The sequence below is a fragment of the Panthera tigris genome, chromosome D3, assembly GCF_018350195.1.
Source record: "Panthera tigris isolate Pti1 chromosome D3, P.tigris_Pti1_mat1.1, whole genome shotgun sequence".
NCBI classification, from domain to species: Eukaryota; Metazoa; Chordata; class Mammalia; order Carnivora; family Felidae; genus Panthera; species Panthera tigris.
The window spans coordinates 57,738,554-57,750,875 of NC_056671.1; the positions used below are offsets into that span (position 1 = coordinate 57,738,554).

Sequence of the window (12,322 nt, forward strand, 5' to 3'; positions counted from 1 at the left end):
GAAAACAGGAATTTTGTAGGTCATTTGGAAAAAATTGTTTACACACTTACTTCCCGGAAGCGTAATCGAAGGTTATCAAATTGTGGACTTATCTGGATTTAGATATAGTTCTGAATAAGATTTTGTTTCTTAAAGAAAGCTTTCTTATTATATTGGTTCTATAACACTATTATGATCTTAGCCTTTCTAAATTTTTCCTTTTGAAATTCAAAATAGTTCTTTTTGTCTTCAATTTCTTCCACTTGTTAAATCACAGGGCTTCTGGGACATTTCATGAATGCACTGCAGAAGAATAAAACCTTTTTGTGTTTGCGTGATGGACTTGCCCTCAAACAGTGTTTGTTCTTCAGTGCTAAAGCTCATTTTGAAATTATTTATTCATGCCTAAAATAACTTGTCCGTTCTCCAATCATAAACAAACTGGTGCATTTAACTCCTTGCTTACAAAAGGAAAGGTAATGAAAGGAACTTCACAGCAGAATTTATTATTCCAAGATATCTCACTTGGAAATAAGCATGGGTGAAAGTTTTTTGGAAGAAGACCTCCCAAAAATTTCACAAAACATATAGTGGGACTATGTAAAGATGAACTTTAAAAGATTAAGTTTACTACATTTTATTTCAGTTGCATTGCTTTCTAATTTTGTTTTTAAAAGCTAGTTATAAATTCCCAGGTCAAAAGAAATTAGAAATTATAACAGAAGTACAGAACAGAGGCAGCATTTGGATATTGGATGATCTTTTTTAGTATTTTCCTTCATGTCCTTCTTCACAGTTTCTGATGAAGAGCAATCAGTAGTGTATGTTCCAGGTATGGTTTTCTGTATTAATTTCGTAAGCTTCCTTTGCTTCTTAAGTGTTAGGAGAAAATAAAACAGTAGGACCATTTTGCCGATATAACTAGATGCAGAACAATTCATTGGAAAGTAATTAAAAAAAAACACAACTTGGTTTGACCTTACTAAGGTTTGAAATACTGCCTTATTTTATGGGCTGGTCAGGCAAGTAAGCTTTAGATGAACTTGTAGAACATTTCATTTCATCTCTTAAAGAGCAAGAAATTCTTGTTTTTTTATATTGCAAATAATAGACTAAATTTTGTAGTTCAAAGCAAAATGTGAAAACTTCTTGATACAGGGTTTATGTGATAGACTCCTTAAAGCTTACCGGTTATTACTAAATGAGTGTTAAACTGAACCACTGAAGATACTCTATGTTAAAAATCAGATTTTTAATTTCCCCTACATTAAGGTATATATTGACTGTATCTTAAGATTTATAAGTTTTAATGTGACTTATGAATTTCCACATCACCTTTTAAAAATATTTAAGTTGAACCTTAAATGTATTCCAAACATAATCTTTTCATGATTCATTATTTATTAAGAGGTTTAAAATGAAGTTTATAAAGTAGAATTTTCCCTGTGGGGTCCCGTAAGGAGGGATATTGGAGAAGTGCTTACTGGGGGGGCGAGTTTAAGAGAATAAGGTATAATTTTAGTATCTTGTTTGATGGAAATCCTTAGGAATTTCTACGGAAGGAAATGCCAGATCAAGACACAAGTTGAGTCCAAAAGCTGATGTCAAACTTAAGACTTCCAAGGTTACTGCTGCTTCAGTCTCCATGGAGTCTTTCAAAGGTGCAGGAGACTCGGTAGATGAACAGGTCAGTAATTTCCCTTTTTTTCCCTTCCTCTTCAATCTTTATAAATGCTGACCAATATCTGATAGATAAGGGTAGAAGAGTCCTTGAAAGAACGTTAGATAATCTACAAGCAATCTTAAAAGGTACAGAGGATTCTGGGATACTTTACATGGTATGAATATAAAGTATGTAGATTACTCAAAGGTTTTGATCTAAAATGTCTAGGTTTGCCTTCAGGCTTAGTTAAGTAAAATTTATTATCTTGGTATGTCTCAAAAGACCTACATCCTGATATATGTGAAGTTAGTAAATCAAATTGACAATGAATTTTTCTTTTATTAAGTGTCCTTTATATTTTTGTTCATGTGAATTTGTTAGGTGATGGTGGATAAACCTCTATATATAAGAAAGAAATTGTGTTAAAAGAACATTTCCCCTACATTATTATTATTTCCTTTACTTTAAAAATATCATAAAGACTCTTGACAGCCCCGTCATTGATTCCTCCTTCATCGTTGCCTTTGTAATAGTATCTGTACATTCCTTTGCTGTAGACTCCTACCTGATAGGTTTATTTTACTTCACTTTTTGTTACATTTTGTCTCCCCAGCCAGAGGGTAAGTCAGGGTTTGGCAATGTATCACCTATAGGCCTAATTTCCTTGCTGCCTATTTTGTGAGTAAAGGTGTATTGGAATACACGCACACTTACTCTTTTAATATTATTGCTCCTTTTGTATTATAATGGTAGAGTTGCTACCATAGTGTCTGCCCACAAAGCCAAAATATTTACTATCGAACCCCTTTAGAGAAGGGGTTCCCAGTTCAGTTCTTGAGTACATTTCCAATATCTAGTTTGTTGCCAATTGTTATGTTTAGAAATCTATAGGATTTACCTGGGATGAGCCCAAAAGCCCTACTTGTGTTACTTGTATCTTCATTGTACCCACTCTACACTGAGATGTGAATAGTAGTTGAATTTGCAAGTTCTTATTAAAAGTTGAAAGTGTTTTTTTCATGTGATGATTTGTGCATTTTATACTAAACAATTGCCTGCTTTTGGATTAAGTCCATATTTTGGGAGGGCTTATTAACTATAATTCTTTTTTGGGCTATTTCACTGGCTTTGGGAATTATAGTATACATCTTTAGCTTAGCACAGCCTATTTTTTTTTGATGTTTATTTATTTATGTTGTGTGTGCACACGTGTAAGTGGGGGAGGGCAGAGAGAGAGGGGAAGAGAATCCCAAGCAGGCTCCATACTGTCGGCATGGAGCCCTGTGTAGGGCTCCATCTCTTGAACTGTGAGATCATGACCTGACCCAAAATCAAGAGTCAGACACTTAACCCACTGAGCCATCCAGGTGCCCCTATCACAGCCTATTTTAAGTTATAGTTTCCACTTCACCTAGAATTTTGAGGACCTTTCAGCAGTCTATGTCCTGACTTTTGTGATATTGTCATACATTTTACTTCTATAGGTAAAACCCCCCAATACATTGTTATTTCTTTTGCTTAAATAGTCAGCGGTCTTTTTTTTTTTTTTTTCATATTGATATATAATTTACATATCATAAAATTTACCCTTTCAAAATGTATAATTCATTGGGTTTTTGGGTGTTTTGTTGTTGTTGTTGTTGTTTGGTTTCATTTTTGTATATTTACAGAGTTGTGGATCCATCACCTCAGTCTAATTCTGGAACATTTTCATCATCCCAGAAAGAAACTCCATTATGTATTAGCAGTCACTTCCCATTCCCTATTCATCTTAGCCCCTAGCAACCACTAATCTACTTTAGTCTCTATAGATTTGTCTATTCTGGGCATTTCATGTAAATGGAATCCTATAATATGTGACCTTTTGTGGCTGGCTACATTCACTTAGCATAATGATTTCAAGGTTTATCTATGCTGTATCATGTATTATTACTTCATTACTTTTTATGGCTGAATATATACTTTGCTTATCCATTCACCAGTTGAAGGACTTTTGGGCTGTTAGGCTTTTTGGCTATATGAATAACATTACTATGAACATTCACATACAAGGTTTTGTGTGGATATATGTTTTCACTTCTCTTGGGTATTTACCTAGAAGTAAAATTGCTGGGTCAAATCGTAATTCTATGTTTAACCTTTGCATGAACTGCCAAAGTGGCTATACCATTTTACATTCTACCAACGATGTTTGGGGATTACAGTCTCTTCACATTCTTGCCAACATTTTATAGCTATTCTTTTTATTACAACCCTCCTAGTGAGTATGAAGTGGTATCTCATTGTGGTTTTGATTTGTATTTCCCTAATGACTAATAATAATCATTTCTTTATGCTTCTTGGCCATTTGTGTATGTTCTTTAGAGAGATGTCCATTCAGAAACTTTTCATTTGGGTTGTCATCTTACTGAGGAAGTTAAAAGAGTTCTTTATAAATTCCATCTTCAAGTCCCTATTTGTACATCTATGAACTACAAATAGTTTCTCCCATTCTGTGCATTCTTTCACTTTCTTATTGGTTACCTTTGAAGCATGAAAGTTTTAATTTTGAAGTCCAGTTTATCATTTGTTTTCATTTGTTGCCTGTGCTTTCCTGTCATATCTAAAAAATCAATACCTAATCCAAGTTCTCAAGGATTTACAACAATATTTTCTTCTAAGAGTTTTATTATTTGAGATGCTACTTTTAGTCTTTGATCCCTTTTGATTTAATTTTTGTATATAGTGACCCACATTCATTCTGTTGCATATGGATATCCAGTTGTCCCAGCATCATTTGTTGAAAAGATTATTCTTTTCCCTCTGATCATCCTGGCACCCTTGTGAAAATCTCCTACCATGTAAATGTAAGTGTTTATTTGTGGACTCTCAGTTCTATTCCATTGCTTTACATTTCTATTTTTCTGCCAATACAAGCTAATTACTGTTTGGAATTATGTATTGGAATCAGGAAATGTAAGTCCTCTGAGTTCTTCTTTTTTAAGATTTTAGCTATTCTGGGCCTTTGAATTTCTGTAGGGATCATAGAATCAATTTGGCAATTTCTGCTCTAAGGTCAGCCTGAATTTTGATAGCAATTGCAATGAATCTTTAGATAAATTTGGAGAGTACTCTCAACTTAATATCAAGTCTTCTAGTACTTGAATATGGTATGTGAGATACCTTTTCATTTATTTAGTTCTTCAGTGTCTTTCAGCAATGTTTTACAGTTTTAAAGTGTACATATCTTTTGTTAAATTGTTAAATTTATTTGTAAAGATCCCTTTTGTTAAATTTATTTCTAAAGATTAAGTGTTTAATACTTTTTGATGCTATTTTTTGGGGGGAGTTGGGGAGAGCGGCAGGAGGGGCAGAGGGAGAGGGAGAATCTTAAACTGGCTCCACACCCAGCACAGGAGCCTGACACGGGGCTCAGTCTTACAAATCGTGAGTTCACGACCTGAGCTGAAATCAAGAGTCAGGCGTTCAACTGACTGAGCCACTCAGGCGCCCCTTGATTCTATTATTAATGGAATTATTTTCTTAATTTCATTTTTGGATTATTTGTCGCTAGTGTATGGAAATAGAATTGATTTTGTCTCTTGGTTTTGTATCCTGCAACCTTTCTAAATTCACTTACTAGTTTCGATCTAATAGTTTTTAAGGTGAATTTCTTACAGTTTTTTATATGTGTGATTATGCCATCTGTGAACAGAGATAGTTTGACATCTCCCTTTCCAGTTTGGATTTCTTTTATTTCAATTGTGTTTCACTTTCGTTTTTACTGGTTATAGAATTTGAGTTTTTTTCTTTCAGTACTTTAATAATATTATTGCATATATTTACTGGTTTGCACTGTTTTTGAGGGGGAAGTCTGCCGTCACCCTTGCTTCTGTTCTTCTGCATTTAATATGTGTGAGTTTAAACTCTGGCTACTTTTAAGATTTTTGTTTTCTCCCTGGTTTCAAGCAATTTGATTATAGTATACCTTGACTAATTTTCTAAATATGTCTTTTGGTTGTGGTTTGTTGGGCCTTTTCGATTTGACAGTTTATAGTTTTCATAAAATTGGGAAAATTTTCAGCCATTACATATTAAGATATTACTGTGTCTCCCCCCCCCCCCCCCCCCCCCCCCCCCCCCCGCCTTATGAGGACTCCAGTTACACAGAGGACTCCAGTAGGCCACTTAAGCTTACCCCACAGCTTTCTGCTCATTTTTTCCTTCAGTTTGTTGTTGCTATTGTTCTGTGTTTATCTATGGATGGTTTATATTGCTTTGTCTTCAAATTCATTAATCAACTTCTGAAGTGTCTAATCTACCACTTATCTCATTCAGTGTATTTTTTATATAAGCCCATGTTTTTATCTCTAGAAATTCAATCTGAGTCTTTTGTTTTTATTTATATATTTCATGTCTACTTAACAGGCTTGGTCTTCTAGTTGCTTGAGCATATGGAATATAGTAACTTTTAAAGTTCTTGTTTATAGTTCTGTCATCTGAGTCCTTTATGGGGAGATTTCAACTGAGTCCATTTTCGAATTATGTATTGTATTTTTCTGCCTCATTACCTGCCTGCTTGTTTTTTATTGGATACCACCAAACAAAGTGAAGCATACCTTTTTTTGAGTTTTGAATATTATGTGTTTCTATAAATAATCTTGAGCTGTTTTTCTGGGACTGAGTTAAGTTATTTAGAAGTAGTTTGATCTTTCTGAAGCTTGGGTTTAAGATTTTAAAGATGACACCAGAGCAGCTTTTAATATAGGGCTAATTTTGCCTACTGTAGACAGTACCTTTCTGAGTATTCTTGCTTTTGTCCCTTGAATTATAAGGTTTTCCACTCTGGCTCGTGGGAGCATGAGCTATTCCTGGCACTGTATTAGCTGCAAAAATTATTCTCACATTGAGTTGTTCTTTCCCTGGATTTTGGTGGGTCCCCTCATAAACGTATGCTGATCAGTACTCAGTGGTTGATGTGCAGGGACCCCTCTGCAGATCCCTGGAGCTCACTTTCTGTGCAGCTCTGTCTTCTCCAGTACTCGGCCCTGCAAACGCTAGGCACCTTGGCCTTCGTGGATGCCTAGCTCTGTCTTCTCAACTTGGGGAGATTGCTGGGCTTCGTTTGGGTTTCCCACGTTGCACATTGGAAACTCCAGAGGCAGTTGAATTAAGATAATGGTATGCCTCATCTTATTTGGTTCCCCTCTTTCAGCGATCACTTTCCTGTGCTGCCTGCTAGCCAGTGTTTAAGAACTGCTTTTTGATATATTTGGTCAGATTTTTTGGTTGTTTTAGGCATTGGAATAAATTGGTTCCTGTTACTCCTTTTTGCCTGGAAGGTGGAATGTAAGTGTATGGGATGTATTTTGTCTCAAAACTAGAAATGATGTGTGTGTGTGTGTGTGTGTGTGTGTATGCATTTTTTTTTTTTCCTCAAAACTAGGAAGATGTGTGCATTTTTCCTTGGAGAACATGACGGCTTGTGGTTTTTCTATATATGTTCTCGTGATCTTTGGTGTCCAAAAGCTAGGCCCTTAATTCATTAACAGTTTCAAAATGGTAATGGTGTCAGTTCAAGTCTTCTGGGAAGTAGGTGCTATGATGAAAGTAGAAATGGCAGAGATTCAGTGGAGGAAAAGCTGACATAGAATAGAGAGTAAAGCGAACAGGGATACGCAAGGAGAGCCTTAGGATTTTACTCTACATCTGGCATCAGTGAGAGAATAAAGAAAGAAGAAAAATTGACTAGGAGAAACCTCAGACTTCGTAATGCTTTGCAGTGTGAGGCAGTGTCTGTCAGGCTAATGGGGAACCTCAGAGCACATGTTGTTCTTTAAGGATGGCCTGGCAGGCAGAAATGGTTCAGTTCTAGCATCTCTGCCATTCCCAGTCATTGGCATTGGTGTGAACACCACAGTGGATCTGAAGGTGTGGCAGGAGTTAGGTGAGGCCCTTGGCCAACTATACTGTTTGCAGCAGGTTCTTTCTCTCTTTGAGAAGCCACATTGTTTTACTCTTCACAGTAAAATCCACTACTCATCGGGAATTATTACGTGTATCGTGTTAAGGTCAGTTCATTTTTCCATACCGACAGTCTATTGGTCTGCACCTGTGAGTGAGAAGACCATTCTTCTCCCCACTGCATTGCAGTGATGCCATTGTAAACCACGCGGCTGTAGAGGTATGTCCTTCCTGTATTCTGTCATCTTCTTTGGTAATACCTATTCTGGACTTTGTGTTTATCATTTCTTTCCTTTTCTTTTCTTTTCTTTTCTTTTCTTTTTAAAGTTTACTTATTTATTTTTGAGAGAGTGAGAGTGAGCAGGGGGGACAGAGAGACAGGGAGAGAATCCCAACCTGGTTCCCTTGAGGTAAAATCAAGAGTTGGACATTTAACTGACTGATTGACCCAGGTGCCCCATCATTCTTTTGTTTTTGTATGTCAGGAGTTGACAAACTTTTTCTGTAAAGGGCCAGATGGTAAATATTCAGCCTCTGTGAGCCATGTGGTCTCTGTCTCACTTACTCAACTCTGCCACTGTAGTGTGAAGAGAGTCAATGTGTAAATTAATGTACATGGCTATGTTCTAATAAACCCTTATTTACAAAAATAGGCAGTGAACCAGATTTGGCTTGCAGCTGTAGTTTACCAACCCTTGTCCTATATAGTCTAATACATAATTGTTTTTTAAACAACGTTCAGTGTTCTATGTATTTGGAACTTTATATAAATGAGCTAATACTATGTTGCATCATTTGCTTTTTTTGCTTAATATTAATGTTCATGAAATTTACTTATGTTATATATAATTCTGTCATTTATTTTCACTGATATTTCAATCAGAGTTTAGTCAGTTATTCTAACTGAGCATATTTAATATAAAGACCCGCTGAATTGGTGCTGGAAAATTGCAAAGGCAAACCGACCTCATCAAGATTTCATGTAGGCAGTAACCGCAAGAAACAGTTCCCATCTCTAGGGCTAGGAAAACAGCCAGAGCAAGTTGCAGTTATTAACACCTTGAAGCTTGACGGAGGGGCCCGTGAGAGCTGGAACCTGGACTGAGGGGGAACCAGCCTCAGAGGCACTGCTGTCCCTGAGGAGACATGCTAAAGGCTGGTTCTGCCAGGGCTGGGAAAATTGTAAACCGCAGCCTGCTGTGCCTGCCAGGGTACACTCTGGGCCCGGGGCGGGGCAGAACATGGGTGGGAACAGGACGCCAATAGGGACGACAGTGTCTTTTCTTCTGACAACCTCTGGTCTCCCTCTCATTCTTCCTGTTCACAGATTTTAGCAGAGAGCCATGTGGCAAAGAAGTAAGGTTTCTGAGTCTCAGCCTCAGCATCACAAAGCAGAGGCTGGAAGGGTGGGTTTGAAGATGGAAGCCAATTAATAGTGTAACAACCCGTGCCTATGGAATTCCATTGTATACATATGCTACAGTTTATTCTTTAGTTGACAACATTTGTGTTTTCAAGTGCGTTAAACACAATGCTGCTGAGGTTCTTGCCCACGTGCAGGGGTTTCTCTTGTTTATTCTACTCATGGCACCGCTACTCAGATGTCTTCCCAGATGTCTTCTCGTGTGTTTTCAGCAACTTCTTCCATTGCCAAATGGAGTGACTTCTTTCACATTCTGTGTAGTTTTTTTGTTCCTTACCACTCTTATCCCCAAACTCTTCTTGAAACGTTTCTTTTTCTCCCACAATATTATATCCTTCTGATTCTCATCTTGTCCTTTCAAATACCAATTTTAATTTATTATCTTGGATTTGTAGATAATTTTTAAAAACTAATATTTTTTCTTAATTTTAAGGAAAATTTAGAACATAGAAAAGTATAAAGAGAATAATAAAAATCTAAACATCATCCGTAATACAGTATGGCTGAAGTTTTTTAAAAAAAAATTTAACGTTTATTAATTTTTGAGAGAGAGAAAGAGAGTGCGTGAGCAAGCACAGGAGGGGCAGAGAGAGAGGGAGACACAGAATCTGAAGCAGGCTCCAGGCTCTGAGCTGTCAGCACAGAGCCTGACATAGGGCTCACCCTCAGGGACTGCGAGATCACGACCTGAGCCGAAGTTGGACGCTTAATCAACTGAGCCACCCAGGCGCCCCCACAGTATGGCTGAAGTTTAAATCTTTTATATTTTTCTCTGACTTGAGAGCCAGACCCACATTTCCAACTTCTTGCCTAAACATTTCTGTATGACTATCCTCCTGGCATCTTGAGTTGACCAAAACCAAACTCATTTCATTTTTTTTACCATCTCCTTGATATAATTTCCTTTTTCTCCCCATCTATGACTATCAGTATTTCCCATCTGAGACTATCAGTATTTCCAGGATTCATTTTAGAGGTCTTGGATTACCCTTGGCTACCTGAAGAAATTGGACTAATCTACTTTGTGGTTGTCCAAATGCCAAAGTTTCCTTCCATTTACATGTTACCTCTAGTTTCCTTGTGGTTCCCTAAGTTTCATTGCTTTAAAGATGTTCATGTGCAAGTACTTGATGTTCAAGTACTGGGAGAACTTCTTATAGCACAAGAGAGGGAGGAGATAGTTCAGTGGTTGAGAGCACATACTCATTCTGCTACTTTAACTGTTGGTATCCTAGGCAAGATATGTACCCTCGCTGTTAATAGAAATAATACCTACCTAATAGCACTGTTGTGAAAGTGAGATGGATTAGTAAGTGTAAAATACTTACAGTGTTCCTGACATGCAGTAAGCACGAGGTATGTGTTAGCTACTTTTATTATTCTTTGGTCTAGTACCCAGTGCAATGAACTTTAGGATGTAGTGAGAGGTTAGAAACTGGTGCCTCTGCTGCCAACCTTAGTGTGCTTTCAAGCCGCCTAGGGGCTGTGATGGAGGAAAGGTTCTCAGTAACTTCCAGTAGGTGTTTGTTTTGTGACATTCACCAAGGGAACATTATTTCCTTAATATTCCCTAATATTTAAGCAGGGACATTTCTGCCTTTTGAGTTCTTCCTGTGTGCTTTTCTGTGTAAACATTGCGATGTCCCCTGCTGGACAGACAGTTCCTTAGCCTGTTTTGAGTTCATAGTAGGTTTGAATGAAACAGGTAATGAGTGTACCACCAGAGAAAAGATATCTGAGAAATTTTTTACCTCCTAGGCTAATTTTAAGAGACTTCTCATAGAGTCTTAAAAATTGTTTTTAGCCAAAGTTTAACCAAAAGATTTTTCTGTTTTGTATTAGAATTTCTGCAAGGGAGGAATAAAGAGTGCATCATTGAAGGATTTATGTCTCGAAGACAAAAGACGCATTGCAAATTTAATTAAAGAACTGGCCAGGTGAGATAAAATCTTATATGAAATGTATTATTATATAAGACAATTTTTTGAAAATAGAAACCGAAAATATGGTTTGATGTCATTGTATCATTGATCTTAGGAAAGCAAAGACTTAGAAAAAAAGGTATTCTGTGGCCCCAAAAAAAGAAAAGTAGGAAAAAAGTAAAAAAAGAAAAACCAGAACAAACCACTTTCCAATTTACATTTTCTTGTGTATTTAATTTCCCAAATTGTTTGGTGCACATATGTGCAGTGGTCCTCTATCACAAGGGAAAATGTAGGAGTTTAGCGCTGCTGTTGATATAGGTTGATATGTTGTAATCAGTGTCATAGCAACTACCTTTGGTTTTGGTTTAGCATCTGACCAAAAATGAACATTGACTTTACTGTAGTTCATCACAAGAATATCTATGGTCATTCTGCTAACTCCTGATGCTTTCAGGATTCAAAGTAAGGGATTTTGAATTTTGTGAATGATAGTTTGTAACTATTTGGTTTTAATATTTCAGTTTATTAATGATATGTATGAAGCATATCTACTTGGAGTGACTTAGTTGTCAACACGCACATCCAGTTTTGGGGTCTTAAAATACTTAATAAATGAAAATGTATATAGAGGAATGTATTAATACAAATTGTAAAAGTCAAATTTAAGGAAAGGCCATACCTAAAAATTGATTAAAATAGTACTATTTTTGTCTTTGAATTGCATGTTTGGAAATGGATCTTTTCCGTCTTTACTTTTAATTAAAGATGACTGTATGAAGTGTTTCAAAATGTCCAGGCCATAAAATAATGTTTGTGGAAGCTTTTCTAAAAAGACTGAAGTTAAAAAATTACCTTACTAGGAGTGCCTGGCTGGCTCGTTGGTTGAGCATCTGACTCTTGGTTTCGATTCAGGTCATGATTTTGTGTTTTGTGGGATCAAGTCCTGCATCGGGCTCTGTGCTGACAGTGCAGAGCCTGCTTGGGATTCTCTCTCCCTCTGTGCCCCTCCCCCACTTGGCTGTGTGTGTCTCTCTCTCTCAAAATAAATAAGTAACTTTAGCTTCTACTACAAAGCTGTAATCATTAAGACAGCATGGTATTGGCACAAAAACAGACACATAGACCAATGGAATAGAATAGAAACCCCAGAACTAGACCCACAAACGTATGGCCAACTAATCTTTGACAAAGCAGGAAAGAACATCCAATGGAAAAAAGTCTCTTTAACAAATGGTGCTGGGAGAACTGGACAGCAACATGCAGAAGGTTGAAACTAGACCACTCTCTCACACCATTCACAAAAATAAACTCAACATGGATAAAGGACCTGAATGTGAGACAGGAAACCATGAAAACCCTAGAGGAGAAAGCAGGAAACGATCTCTCTGA

The 12,322-nt window shown here is 36.8% G+C and overlaps 1 protein-coding gene across 9 annotated transcripts in view; it reads left to right on the top strand.

Annotated features, from left to right (window-relative positions):
• Nucleotides 1-12,322, top strand: part of KIAA1328 (KIAA1328 ortholog) — a 343,523-nt gene that overhangs the window by 5,743 nt on the left and 325,458 nt on the right. For 6 of the 9 annotated variants that reach the window (XM_042963017.1, XM_042963016.1, XM_042963015.1 and 3 more), the window contains exons 2-4: nucleotides 776-811; nucleotides 1,527-1,666; nucleotides 10,851-10,945. In XM_042963017.1, coding sequence (XP_042818951.1) covers nucleotides 776-811; nucleotides 1,527-1,666; nucleotides 10,851-10,945 — 271 coding nt within the window. The remainder of the gene's footprint in view (nucleotides 1-775; nucleotides 812-1,526; nucleotides 1,667-10,850; nucleotides 10,946-12,322) is intronic. The other 3 variants (XM_042963022.1, XM_042963019.1, XM_042963021.1) reach the window with 1 other exon arrangement.